Below are 12278 nucleotides of genomic sequence, written 5' to 3' on the forward strand. Positions count from 1 at the left end.
ATATGAAGGGACAATTTTGTGTCATTGCATGCAAGTCCAGCAAATTTGTGGTGAGCAGCAGAGGCATCAGCAAACTGGCTTCTAACAGTAGTCACTTCTGTTGGGCTTCAGCACCCATTCACGGCTACCATAGCTGTATTAGTTTGCGAGGACTGCTATAAGAAACACTACAGAGGAAGCAGCTTACACAACAGAAATTTATTTTCTCACAGTTCTGGAGGCTGGAAGTCCAAGATCAAGGTTTCTGAGGGCCTGGAGGGAAGGATCGGTTCCAGGCCCCTGTCCTTGGTTTGTAGATGGTTTTCTTCTCCCCTGTGTCTTCACATCATCTTTCCTTTGTTACATGTCTGTGTCCAAAGTTTTTCCTCTTATTCAGTCATAATGAATTAGGGTGCACTCTACTGAACTCACTTTAATTAATTTACCTCTTTAAAGACCTCATCTCCAAATACTTAGGTACTAGGGGGTTAGGACGTTGGAGGAGCCACAGTTCAGCCCCAAAACCATGTTAATCATATTATATTATAAGCAAGTGAAATAGGATTTGCTTTGTTTAAAGTGAAACTAGCTAATAGCCATGGAGACTTTGAATTAAAAAAAGAAAAACTATGGCCACGAGATATACATGGTCATAGTTTTCAAACATTAGCATCATCTTTAAAGGATGAAGAGAGGCTGGCATTAGGTTGAGGAAGAACTTTAATTAAAGTTTATATTTCAATCACAGATGTTTGGGGAAGTGGTTCTATCTACGCATTCTTGAAATGTATATCATCAGCATAAGACCTAAGTCCATTGTGAAAGCTAGTTGTATGTTTTTAAGGAAGTGAGCCTTGAGTAGGGCTCTGAGCATGTGAAGGTATTGTCTCTGGACCTCGATCCCTGGTAATAAAACATGAGCTATGAAAAATGAAGACTAGTTGTAGAAATGTGATTATTTACATGTGAATTATTTACATGTAGTAATGTGATTATTTACATCAGTTTAAACTAGTGAAGTGCTACCTTGAAACCCAGCAAATGAATGAGTCATTATTCTCATATACTTCCTATTGTTCATTCTTTAACAATAATAGAAAAAAAATAGAGGTCTTTTATCTATCTGTACACAATGTTTTGTAAATGCAAGTAAGATCAAGGTAGTTTGGGAGGATATGTTAATCAGAAAAACATGTGACCTCAATGTTGCTTCTACAGTGTGCTGTGCTTTACACGACAATCAGTGGTCAAAGAAGACTTCGGATTCACAATCTTGGCTTAAACTGCAGCTCCCAGCTGGCTGATCTTTATAAGAGCTGTGAAACAGATGCTCTTATCAACTTCTTTGCCAAGTCAGGTAACACTTTGCCAATCCTGAGGTTCAGGAAACCTTGCTTAGTAATTCAGTCAAGGTAATTCAGTAGCTAAAAAGCACTGTAGTTTTGCAACCTTCTGGTGGGTAAATTCAAGGAAAGTCTGAGGCAGAATAGTCAGATTCTTAACTCTAAATTAATAAGTGAGATAACTCAGTTCAGGGCCAGTCTATACAGACTTAGTTGAAGTTGCCCTCTGGAGTGGCAGTCTGAGTTGAAATTTAGGAATAGCATGCTTAGCCCCTCATTATGGTATGTAATCATGCCCTCTGACACACGGGGTTAATGGATGAGACCACCTCTAATGCTAGACTAAACTTGCTTATCCATACCATGTTAACTATGAAATAGAATGGGCCCGAGGTGGACTTTTCTTTGGCTTTCCTTGAGAAATTCTACATACACTAAGGTTTGGAAAAGGTAGCAATCTAGCCCATAGGAATTCAGGATATCAAAAAATGAAAAATAGGCCTGCCTTTTTTTCTGTGTGTACAATTTTAATACTCTGAAGATAAATTTGGCCAGTGTAACCTTTGCCATAGGTAGGCCAGTGTTCTCCATTAGCTAGATCATCATATTTAGTCAAGAAGAGACCATTAGCAAACGACCTGAACAGATTTAAATATTATTCTTGCTTGGTGGTCTGAAGATAATAACAACTTTTTCCTTGTCTGATTATTTGAAGAGTCTGATTATTATTATCAGTGTCTGAGCTAAAACTGATGCCCTTTTCATTGTTTTGTGCACACAGCTTTTAAAGCAATTCTCCATCAGCCTTTGAAGGTCATCCGGGAAATTCTAGTTAATCAGACTGCCCATATGTTGGCATGTTACCGGAAGAATTGTGCCAGTCCTTCTGCAGCAAGTCAGGTGAGCTACCTACTGTACATGGATGTAAACTGTTACAATCGACTACTCAGTTCTTCAGCACATAGCTGTTGAAGGCTTATGATGTTGCAGGCACTTAGATGCTGTGACTGTGATAGTAAACCATGTAGCTGAGAAGATTAAGAATGTTATATGTAAGAAGTGTCCTAATATAAACAGGATTCTCTTTTCTTATCCAGAGATGAGTATTTTGTTATGAAATGTGTATGCTTAAATACATTTTAGGGATAGTAACAAAGTTGGCATGAGGAGATGGCACTAATAACATACTTTATAAACAAATATAATTTATAAATATAAATACTGGAGTTCTTTACATTTAAAAGTTTTTAATAGATGTGAAGAGTTTTCCAAAGAATTGACTGTCTCCATAATCTAGTAATTTGAAATTTTAGAAGATTCTTTAAGTAAACCTCACTTAGTCTTTCTCCTATAAAACAAAAAGCAGAACCTCAACTCCACATTTAATTTTGCATTTGTTCTTGTGTTCACATTCTTCTCTATGTCAATAAAAGTTAGATGGCATGTTTATAGCTGCGTATCAAATATGTGAATATAGAATTTCAATTAAGACAGCAACAGATGGGAAAACTTTCTAGTTTATTCATTGTCAAAAATGAGTGCTGATAGGACATCTATCTGAAGCCACACCTAAAAGAAAAGTCTTGGCAGAAAAGATAATGCAGATAAATTTGGGGTCCAAATTTATAATCTGGGCAAAGAAGGAAAACAAAACAAACACATTTACTCGATGGACTTTTCATGAAAGTTCCTTTCCATGCTGCCCAAAGTGATTACATTAGTCACCCATTCTTTTATCTCCTGTGTTGATAATCGTATAAGCAACTCTTGAATCTACATGAGTATTCAGTCCTCTTTATTATTCAGAAGATTTGCCATTTTAGTCAACGTGAATATCAGTGCTATTTCATAGCATGCTTGTTCAAGTTATACAGAAGCCTACCAGGTACACCTGGAATCTAGCCAAAAGAGTCCAATCATGAGCACTTTAAACATTTACTTCATTTTACTATTTGTCTTAGAGCTATGGAAACATTATTTTGATTCTGGAGTTTCTCACACTCCCGAAGGATTAGTTGAAGTAGTACAGATACAGTTAGTGTCCTCTCTGGACATTTATTTGTTAACTTTGAAACAACTGGATTCAAAGACCTTAAGTTAAAAACCAACTTACTGCCTACTTACGGAAGAAAATAAAACCTGTAATGTTATTCTGGTTTAAAAGTCTAAAGGGTTGTCTCTACCACTGGATCACCTGTTTGCACAAATAACTTATTTCTGGAGTAAAAACATTATGATGTTAAATTTTCTATGAATAAGTTGATAGAGATTGTTCCTGTTTTTATAATAAGGTTTTTCCATGAGCACTTTTCAAATGTGCCTTTGAACCAATAGTATGCTTAAAAAAAATAATGTAACTTAAGTACCTTATGATTAACCAACCATCATGGAGTCTGAAAAATGTGGATAATCTAAAACAGTTAGTATTATCTGAAAACAGAATAGTTGGACTTAATGTTCTCTTCAGAAAATCTTACTGTAATCTTGGTACTTTCCTACAGTTTACTTGTGAAAAATAGTATCTATGGAGATGGAGCAATTCCTAAAGGAATTCCACTTTTTACCATAGAGCCCAAAGTTTCCTTGACCCAAGCAAGACCATTAAGGAGCTATTTAGATTGTATGATACTGGACCTCAGTAGAACTGCTTTTACTGAATTGCCAGAGCCAAAACTAGGCTATAGCAAGAGAAGGCATTAGAGTACAAAATTTAAGGAAGCATTCACTCTGAGGATTGTGTGATAGATGCTGAGTTAAGACACATGGCTGGGCACGGAGGCTCACACCTGTAATCCCAGCCCTTGGAGAGCCCAAGGCAGGTGGATCACTTGAGGTCAGGAGTTCAAGACCATCTTGGCCAACATGGTGAAACCCTGCTGCATCTACTAAAAATACAAAAAATTAGCTGGGCCTGTTGGTATAGACCTCTAATCCCAGTTACTCAGAAGGCTGAGGCAGGAGAATAGCTTGAACCCAGGAGGCAGAGGTTTCAGTGAGTCAAGATCATACCATTGCACTCCAGTCTGGGCAACAGAGCAACTCCATCACAAAAGAAAAAAAAAAAAAGGCCAAGCACGGTGTCTCATGTCTGTAATCCCGAGGCTGGCAGATTATGAAGTCAGGAGTTTGAGACCAGCCTGACCAATATGGTGAAACCCTGTCTCTACTAAAAATACAAAAAATTAGCTGAGCATGGTGCACATGCCTGTACTCCCAGCTGCTTGGGAGGCTGAGGCAGGAGAATTGCTTGAACCTGGGAGGTGGAGGTTGCAGTGAGCCCAGATCATGCCACTGTACTCCAACCTGGGTGACAGAGCAAGACTCTATCTCAAAAAAAACAAAAAACAAAAAACAAAACAAAAAAAACAAAACAAAACAAAACAAAAGGCATATAACTAGAAACAATATTAAGACAAATTAGGCTGGGTGCAGTGGCTCACACCTGTAATTGCAGCATTTTGGGAGGTCAAGACAGGAGGAACGCTTGAGCCCAGCAGTTCAAGGCCAACCTGGGCCCCCACCTCTACTAAAAATAAAAACTTAGGTGTGGTGGTGCACGACTATAATCCCAGCCATTTGGGAGGCTGAGGCAAGAGGATCCCTGGAGCCCAGGAGTTCAAAGCTGCAGTGAGCCGTGATTGTGCTACTGTCCTCTAGCCTGGAAGACAAAGTGAGACCCAGTATCTTTAAAATAAAAAAAATTTAAAAATAAAAAAAAAAAGCTAACTTTAAGGCTTATAAATCTTACATAAGCAATGTAGATTTTTTAAAATTACATCTAATAGCTCACTGTTCTGAGTTTAAGTATGTTAATATCTTATGGAAGTGCATTGATTTCAAAAGGCAAGTCAAATGACCTTAACTGCAAAATAAATTTTTTTCTTAAAAAAAAAAATTATTACTACTTTTGTCACTTCAAAACCTAAAGAAGAAAAGAATTTTCCAAATTCAGGTAAGCTCGACTTACATGAATTACTGCTCCCACTCTCACTCTCATACCTTACTCCCAGAGAATAATTTAGTTATATATAGAGGGGGGCCAGTGGGGTGGGGAGATTTTATAGTGGAAATCCGTGGCAACATTTTCTTCCTCACTCAAAAACATTGAATAAAATGTCTTTTTGTTTTCTTTTATTTTTTAACTCCATTTTTTGGGTTTGTTTTCATGATTAGATTTTCCTTCTCATTTATCAGCTGTTTTCTTCCCTCTCGCTCCTACAATCCAACCTCCTCTGATTAGAATTTTTAGTCTTAATAATGTCATTGTGGGCCAATCTCACCTCTTTGTGGCATTTAGGATCACAGATTTCTGAACTCTTAATATGACCTGATTAATTAGAAGCAACCAGTGAAATTTCAATCTGGTATTTTAAAACCAAATGTACACGCCTTATACAGGAATCCAAGCACATTCCTGATCCATAATAACATGTAAAATGCCTAGCTGGTAACTAGACCAGAAATAGCATAGTAGCCACATGGCTCTGGAATATGACCATGATCTGGTTTTCCTACATCTTTTCATCATAGTTTTCCTTGGCTGAGAAAGTAACCCAGTACCAAATGTTGTTAAATGAAGATATATTATGCTAGAGAAAAAATTAGAAGAGAGTGTTCTACTCTTATGAATAAACATACATTTAACTGTCCTTGGTTCTTTGAAAGGAGATTAGAAGTCGACAGGGGAAACAAACTACAAAGTCGAATCATTTTGAAATATGTTTGCCTGAGCCAGTTAGGAAGCTCTGTCCCCCACTTCTTACTTAGTACATAATGGGAAGAGACCTATGATATAAATTTAAGTCGTAGAATAAATTCTAACAGAGCCTCAGGGACATTTTCTTTTCAGTATGGATTCTGATAAGTATATATCCATCTTCTTCATCATTAAGATAAAAAACTAAGCCAGGCACGGTGGCTCACACCTGTAATCCCAGCACTTTGGGAGGCTGAGGCAGGCAGATTGCTTGAGGTCAGGAGTTTGAGACCAGCCTGGCCAACATGATGAAACCACACCCCTACTAAAAACGCAAAATTCACCATGCATTGTGGCACATGCCTGCAATCCCAGCTACGCAGGGGGCCGAGGCAGAACAATCACTTGAACCCAGAAGGCAGACGTTGCAGTGAGCAGAGATTGTACCACTGCACTCTAGCCTGGGCAACAGAATGAGACTGTTTCAAAAATAAAAATAAATAAAAAAGAGAGAAAGCTAAAGAGAAACCATGAATTTATAGACCAGATATTTCAATTATCTGTTTGCAAATTATTATTATCTCCTATGTATAATTTTTCTTTTGGATATGTCCTTGTTCACTGACTTGTGCTATTAAATGGAAGGAAGTGACGTTCGGATCAGTCAAACTTAATTATTAGCTATTCTTACAATATTGATTTAGGAGAAAGTTAAATAATATAGGAAATTACAATTTTTTAAATCATCAGGTTGTGCTCCTAGAATTGCTGCACTGTGTTAGGTTGTAGTATCTCACAAGGGCATGTACTTTGGGGCAGTTAGAATGAAGTCACGTGAGCCAAAGTGAAGACGGATAGAAGGTATGGGTAGATTATGAAGGCAGAATTAAAAGGATTTGTTTATTAATCGAGGGTAAAGAAATAAATGAATTAGGGTTCATCTGGAAGTTCTACACTGAATAGGAAACATGGGAGGAAGAACATGTTTGTGGAATTGTAGGAGTTTGATTTCGCAGGTTATCATTCAGTAGTGACACATCTAAATGCATGCAGCATTTTTTTTTAATCTATAGTACTGAAATCTCTTTATTATATTTTATGCATTTATCTATCCCAGGTGAACTTCAAGCATCTTATCATACGGACTGTGCTTTATTCCTCTTTATATCCTTGACACTTTGCACAGAACCTATGACACAATGGCATTTATTATTTGTTTGATGAGTTTAAGATGCATGAAGAGCATAAAGAGATATCCTGTGTGCAGTTAGAAATGCTTTTCTTGAAGTTGGAAATATAGGTTAAGAAATCACTTTTTTAAAAAGTTTTATTTAATATGTATATATCTCTCTAAACATATATATGGTACATCCAATGTGCTAGGCACCACTGTGCTTTACAAATCATTTAATTCTTATTAAAACTCAGTTATCATGAAGTAGATATACCATTATTCAGCTAAAAAAAAAAAAGAGAGAAAAAAGAGAGCGCAAGTAATTTGCCCAAGGTCACACACCTGGTAAAAGAGCTGGAATTGCATCCTAAGCACTGAGTGGGTGGTGCTGCTAACAGCTACACCGGGCTGCTGTAGCACTAGATAAAATAAAAACAACTGCTGCTCTTTGAATGCCTACTCTGTGCCAGATTACTGTGTGCTCTACGTGCTTTACATGGATTACCAGTTAATCCTTACAAGTTCAAAAGCAAATGATGTTTCAGTCTTACAGATGAAGCTCAGGATTGTTCTCAGTAATCATCAAGCATATGAAACAAAAAATTGTCTTTTTCAGCTTATTCTACCAGATTCCATGAAAGTATTGCCAGTGTACATGAACTGTTTGTTAAAAAACTGTGTGCTGCTCAGCAGACCAGAGATCTCAACCGATGAACGGGCATTCCAGAGACAGCTGGTCATGACCATGGGTGTGGCTGATTCTCAGCTTTTCTTCTACCCACAACTTCTGCCCATAGTAAGCATGCTGGGGTGCTGCATTTCCCAGAGGAGGCTGGAAGGGAATCCTATTTTGTGCTTAAACCATATGTTATATCTGAAACATTTTGTTCTTAAGAGGAAAGTTAGTCACAAATGCCGTCAAAATGTATGGTGTGGGGTTTTGAGCGGGGGCTCTTTCTGCAAGTTGCTTATGTGCATCAGTGTGTGCTCACTATGGTGAGGGGAGGGAATCTGAGGAGTTCTGTGTCTCCTTCAGTCTGTTTTCAGCCTAGAAGGTAGGCTGGGTGCAGTGGCTCACGCCTGTATTCCCAGCACTTTGGGAGGCCGAGGCAGGAGTTCGAGACCGGTCTGGCCAATATGGTGAAACCCCATCTCTACTAAAAATACAAACAAATCAGCTCCTGGGGGCGGGGAGGGGAGTGAGGCAGGGGAATTGCTTGAACTAAGGAAGTGGAGGTTGCAGTGAGCCAAGATTGTGCCACTGCACTCCAACCTGGGCAACAGAGTGAGAGTTTGTCTCAAAAAAGAAAAAAAAATTGTCAGCTTGTATCACTCCTCCACTCAAAACACTCCAGGATTTCCCATCTCAGTAAAAGCCCTCGCCCAGTGCTGCCTGCCCTCTCCTCCCCTCCCTTCTCTCTGAAATCTTCTGTTACTCTCCCTTTCCTCATCCCACTTCAGCCTTCGTGCTGATCCTCAAACACTCCAGTCGGGCCCTTCTCTAGGCCTGTGCACTAGCTTTTCCTTCCATCTGAAACGGTCTTCTCCAGTTGTCCCCATGGCTCCTTCACTTACCTCCTCAGGCTGCCTTCTTAGAAGCTGGTGGGCTCCCTGGACTATCCTAGTTAAAACTGTCCCCACCTTCACCAGCGACACACCCCATACCACTCTCGCATCTTTTCCTCATAACTCTTAGCACCATCTATATACTGTATTTTTTACTTATTTTATGTGTTGTCGTTTCCTCCCTGCAAAAAACTATTTGCTGCACAAGGTAGGGTTTATTATCTAATGGCTGGACTAAAGTCTTCTACATAATAGGTACTCACTAAATATGCACTGAGGGAGGGGAGGGAAGAAACAGGAAGAGAGGAAGGAGGGAAGGGAAGGGGAAGAAAGGAGCTTCTAACTCTCTTGTCTGTGCCTGCCCAGCACACATTAGATGTCAAGAGTACAACATTACCTGCTGCTGTTCGTTGCTCTGAGTCCCGTCTTTCAGAAGGAGGCATATTCTTACTGGCTAATGGTCTACACATGTTCCTATGGTTGGGAGTAAGCAGCCCACCAGAACTGATCCAAGGAATATTTAATGTGCCATCTTTTGCACATATCAACACAGATATGGTAAGTATTTTTTTCATTGCTTTTGTGGTAATATGAAAAATAGCAATTCTTAAATGCTTTTACTTATGTGCAGTCAAATATTACACAAAGAAACAATAAGGCATATGAATGAAATATATGTTTTGATCAATATCAATTAGCTGGCATAAAGTTATTTGTATAGAGTACTTTCAAACAACTAAAATATATGACTTTAATAGAAAATGCTAACACTTCCAGATCATTAACTGTGTGCCAGTCTCTGTACTCTAAATACTTAAATATACCATACCTGAGATGGATATGGTATCAACATTTTACAGAAGAATCAATTGAGGCTTAGAGCCAAGTTCCTTCAGGTAGTAAAGTGGCAGAGATGGGAAATGAATTTAGTTCTTATGTTCTGGGCTCATCCCTCATGCTGAACTGCATGCTCAAAGGAATGTAGAACCTTTCATAGGTGTTCGACTACAGACTAAATCAAATTACTGAGTTAGCAAAATAATAATTCCATAAAAACAGATTATATACCCCTGTGTTGCAATTACAAGAGAAATTGTGGGTTTGATGTTAAATTAATAAAAATGACTATTTTAAAGCATCTTAGGAAAACCCAGTAATTATAATTTGTACAAGCGTCAACATTTATTGCAAACCTTATTTGTAGACCAAGTTGCATGAGCATCACTGCCAGATGGCTATTGTCTGACTCTGATAGTGGATTCCAGTAGAGCTCAAGAGTTAGTTTGTTCCCCGTAGTCTCACTTACACTGTGGCAAGATGGCTTAAGTCTAGTTGTTGATCCCAATGGTATGAAGTACAAATTATCAATGTATATATAGCATCTTGCAGAAAAAGACAGGATTAAAATTCAAGGCCATGATAGGTGATCAGTTTAGAGAGCTGCATATTCATTAGGAATGTCAAAATTATTTTTAAAAGAATTCAAGGGTATCCATATTCCAGTTAGAGACTAGTTTTAAGATGAAGATTTAGAAATGGTAAGATATCTGCATATGTTTGAAGTTAAGAAATAAGAAATGTAATTTAAAAATAAAATTCAGTAGGCAAAGAACTATGAGTCTAAAGAATGTTTATATAAAAGTTAAGAGAGCGTCCTCTTATATTGACATAGTAAATGCTGAATGCATAGTTGGTGAACTGAGCATCCACAGGAAATAGCCAGTCTCTCTACCACAAGGCAGCAGATGTAGGGTTGTGCTTATATCAGCATACCTTTCCTTGAATTTCATCAACAAAATGAAACAAAGTTAAAAACTAAATGTGAGCTACTTTCTTTTTAGAGGCAGTTGGCACTTTAATGAATTTTTTGCTTTCCTTACTCCTGTGAAAAATATTGACCATCAACTTTTCCTGACACTTGAGGTTTATGGTGAAACATTCTAGCTCACATATTCTCAGACTAACTCACGATGATGCATTGGCTCTTGGCATCTCCTTGCTGAGAAGCAAACATCAGCATTTTACTCTGTCTTAATGGAATAAATGTAAGTCAAAATCCTTCATATCTCCTGGATGCCATGTGCAGCTGGATTGGTCTCTAGACCACTAACCAGGTTTCTGGGATACCTAAGAGGCTGCATTCCCTATGAGAAATTAACATTTGGTAGTTTATTTTAATGCTGGAACAGTTTCAGTAGTACTTGGATGGCATTTTCCATCCACTGAAGGAATAAAGTACAGTCTTTTCTCTCACAACATAGCCTTGAATTTTGAAAAGGGATCAAACTTTCATGGGAAATGGTTTGCATAAAACATATACTATGCCTGTTAGTATCTATGAGGAATTGGTTTCAGAAGTTTCTGTAGATACCATAATCTGCAGATGCTCAAGTCCCTGATATAAAGTGGCATGGTATTTGCATATAACTTGTGCATATACTCCCATATATTTAAAATCCTCTCTAGATTACTCAACACCAGCCGGGCACGGTGGCTCACGCCTATAATCCCAGCACTTTGGGAGGCTAAAGTGGAAGGACTGCTTGAACTCAAGTGTTCAAGACCAGACTGGACAACATAATGAGACTATGTCTCTATTTAAAAAAAAAAAAAAGATTACTTATAACACTTAATACAATGTAAAATGCTATGTAAATAGTTGTTAAACCATATTGTTTACAGAATAATGGCAAAAAAACAAAATCCATGCCTTTTCAGTACAGATGCATTTTTTACAAATATTATTTTTGGTCTATGGATGCAGAACCCATAGATACAAAGGGCCGACTACATCTGTGTTGTATAATTTCAGTGATACACATGTGTCAAATTCCAGAGGAAGAGTTGTTTTTTTTTTTTAAAGACAGAAAATGATTCAATTATGAATCATTGGTGGGAATGGGTGCCAACAAGAATTTTTAGCGCATTTCCCCCAATTTTGGTTTTCAGGTAATGAACTACACTAATATTCAAGTACATGGTTTTAGAAGGATGTTATAAACATTATGATAATCTCATATTGCTACTTCTATCTAAATGTTATAAACTGCGCTAAAACTTTGATTTTCTTAAATTTAGACACTGCTGCCTGAGGTAGGAAACCCATACTCTCAACAACTCAGAATGATAATGGGTATTATCCAACAAAAGAGGCCATATTCAATGAAGGTAAGAAAACGATTTTATTTTTTCCCTTTATCCAAGTGTTAAAAATTTCAGTAAAGACTCTTAAAATGCATACCTTATGTTTTTATGTTATGATCTTTGATTTTAAAAACTCATACCATCACAAATCTTAAAAAAAAAAAAAACAAAACTCACATTAACCTTACATATAAGTAAGTATATACCTACTTACCAGTCACAAACATAAACAGCTATTACCATGGGTTAACTATGGGGTATCTTAGTATTAACTTTATGATTTAAGAGCAATTGGTATCATTAAAAGACTTTGAAATGACTTTTCTTTCAGTGCCTAAAATTAATTAATTATAGAAGTATCATTTAGAACATTTGT

At 37.5% G+C, this 12278-nt stretch overlaps 1 protein-coding gene across 3 annotated transcripts in view; it reads left to right on the top strand.

Moving 5' to 3' along the window:
- The window catches only part of SEC24D (SEC24 homolog D, COPII coat complex component), a 115703-nt gene that overhangs the window by 87859 nt on the left and 15566 nt on the right, over positions 1–12278 (top strand). For all 3 annotated transcript variants that reach the window (XM_039479108.2, XM_039479109.2, XM_074396962.1), the window contains exons 18-22: positions 1198–1336; positions 2104–2222; positions 7809–7988; positions 9125–9316; positions 11837–11926. In XM_039479108.2, the coding sequence (XP_039335042.1) occupies positions 1198–1336; positions 2104–2222; positions 7809–7988; positions 9125–9316; positions 11837–11926 (720 nt within the window). The remainder of the gene's footprint in view (positions 1–1197; positions 1337–2103; positions 2223–7808; positions 7989–9124; positions 9317–11836; positions 11927–12278) is intronic.

The sequence above is a fragment of the Saimiri boliviensis genome, chromosome 3 (assembly GCF_048565385.1).
Source record: "Saimiri boliviensis isolate mSaiBol1 chromosome 3, mSaiBol1.pri, whole genome shotgun sequence".
NCBI lineage: Eukaryota > Metazoa > Chordata > Mammalia > Primates > Cebidae > Saimiri > Saimiri boliviensis.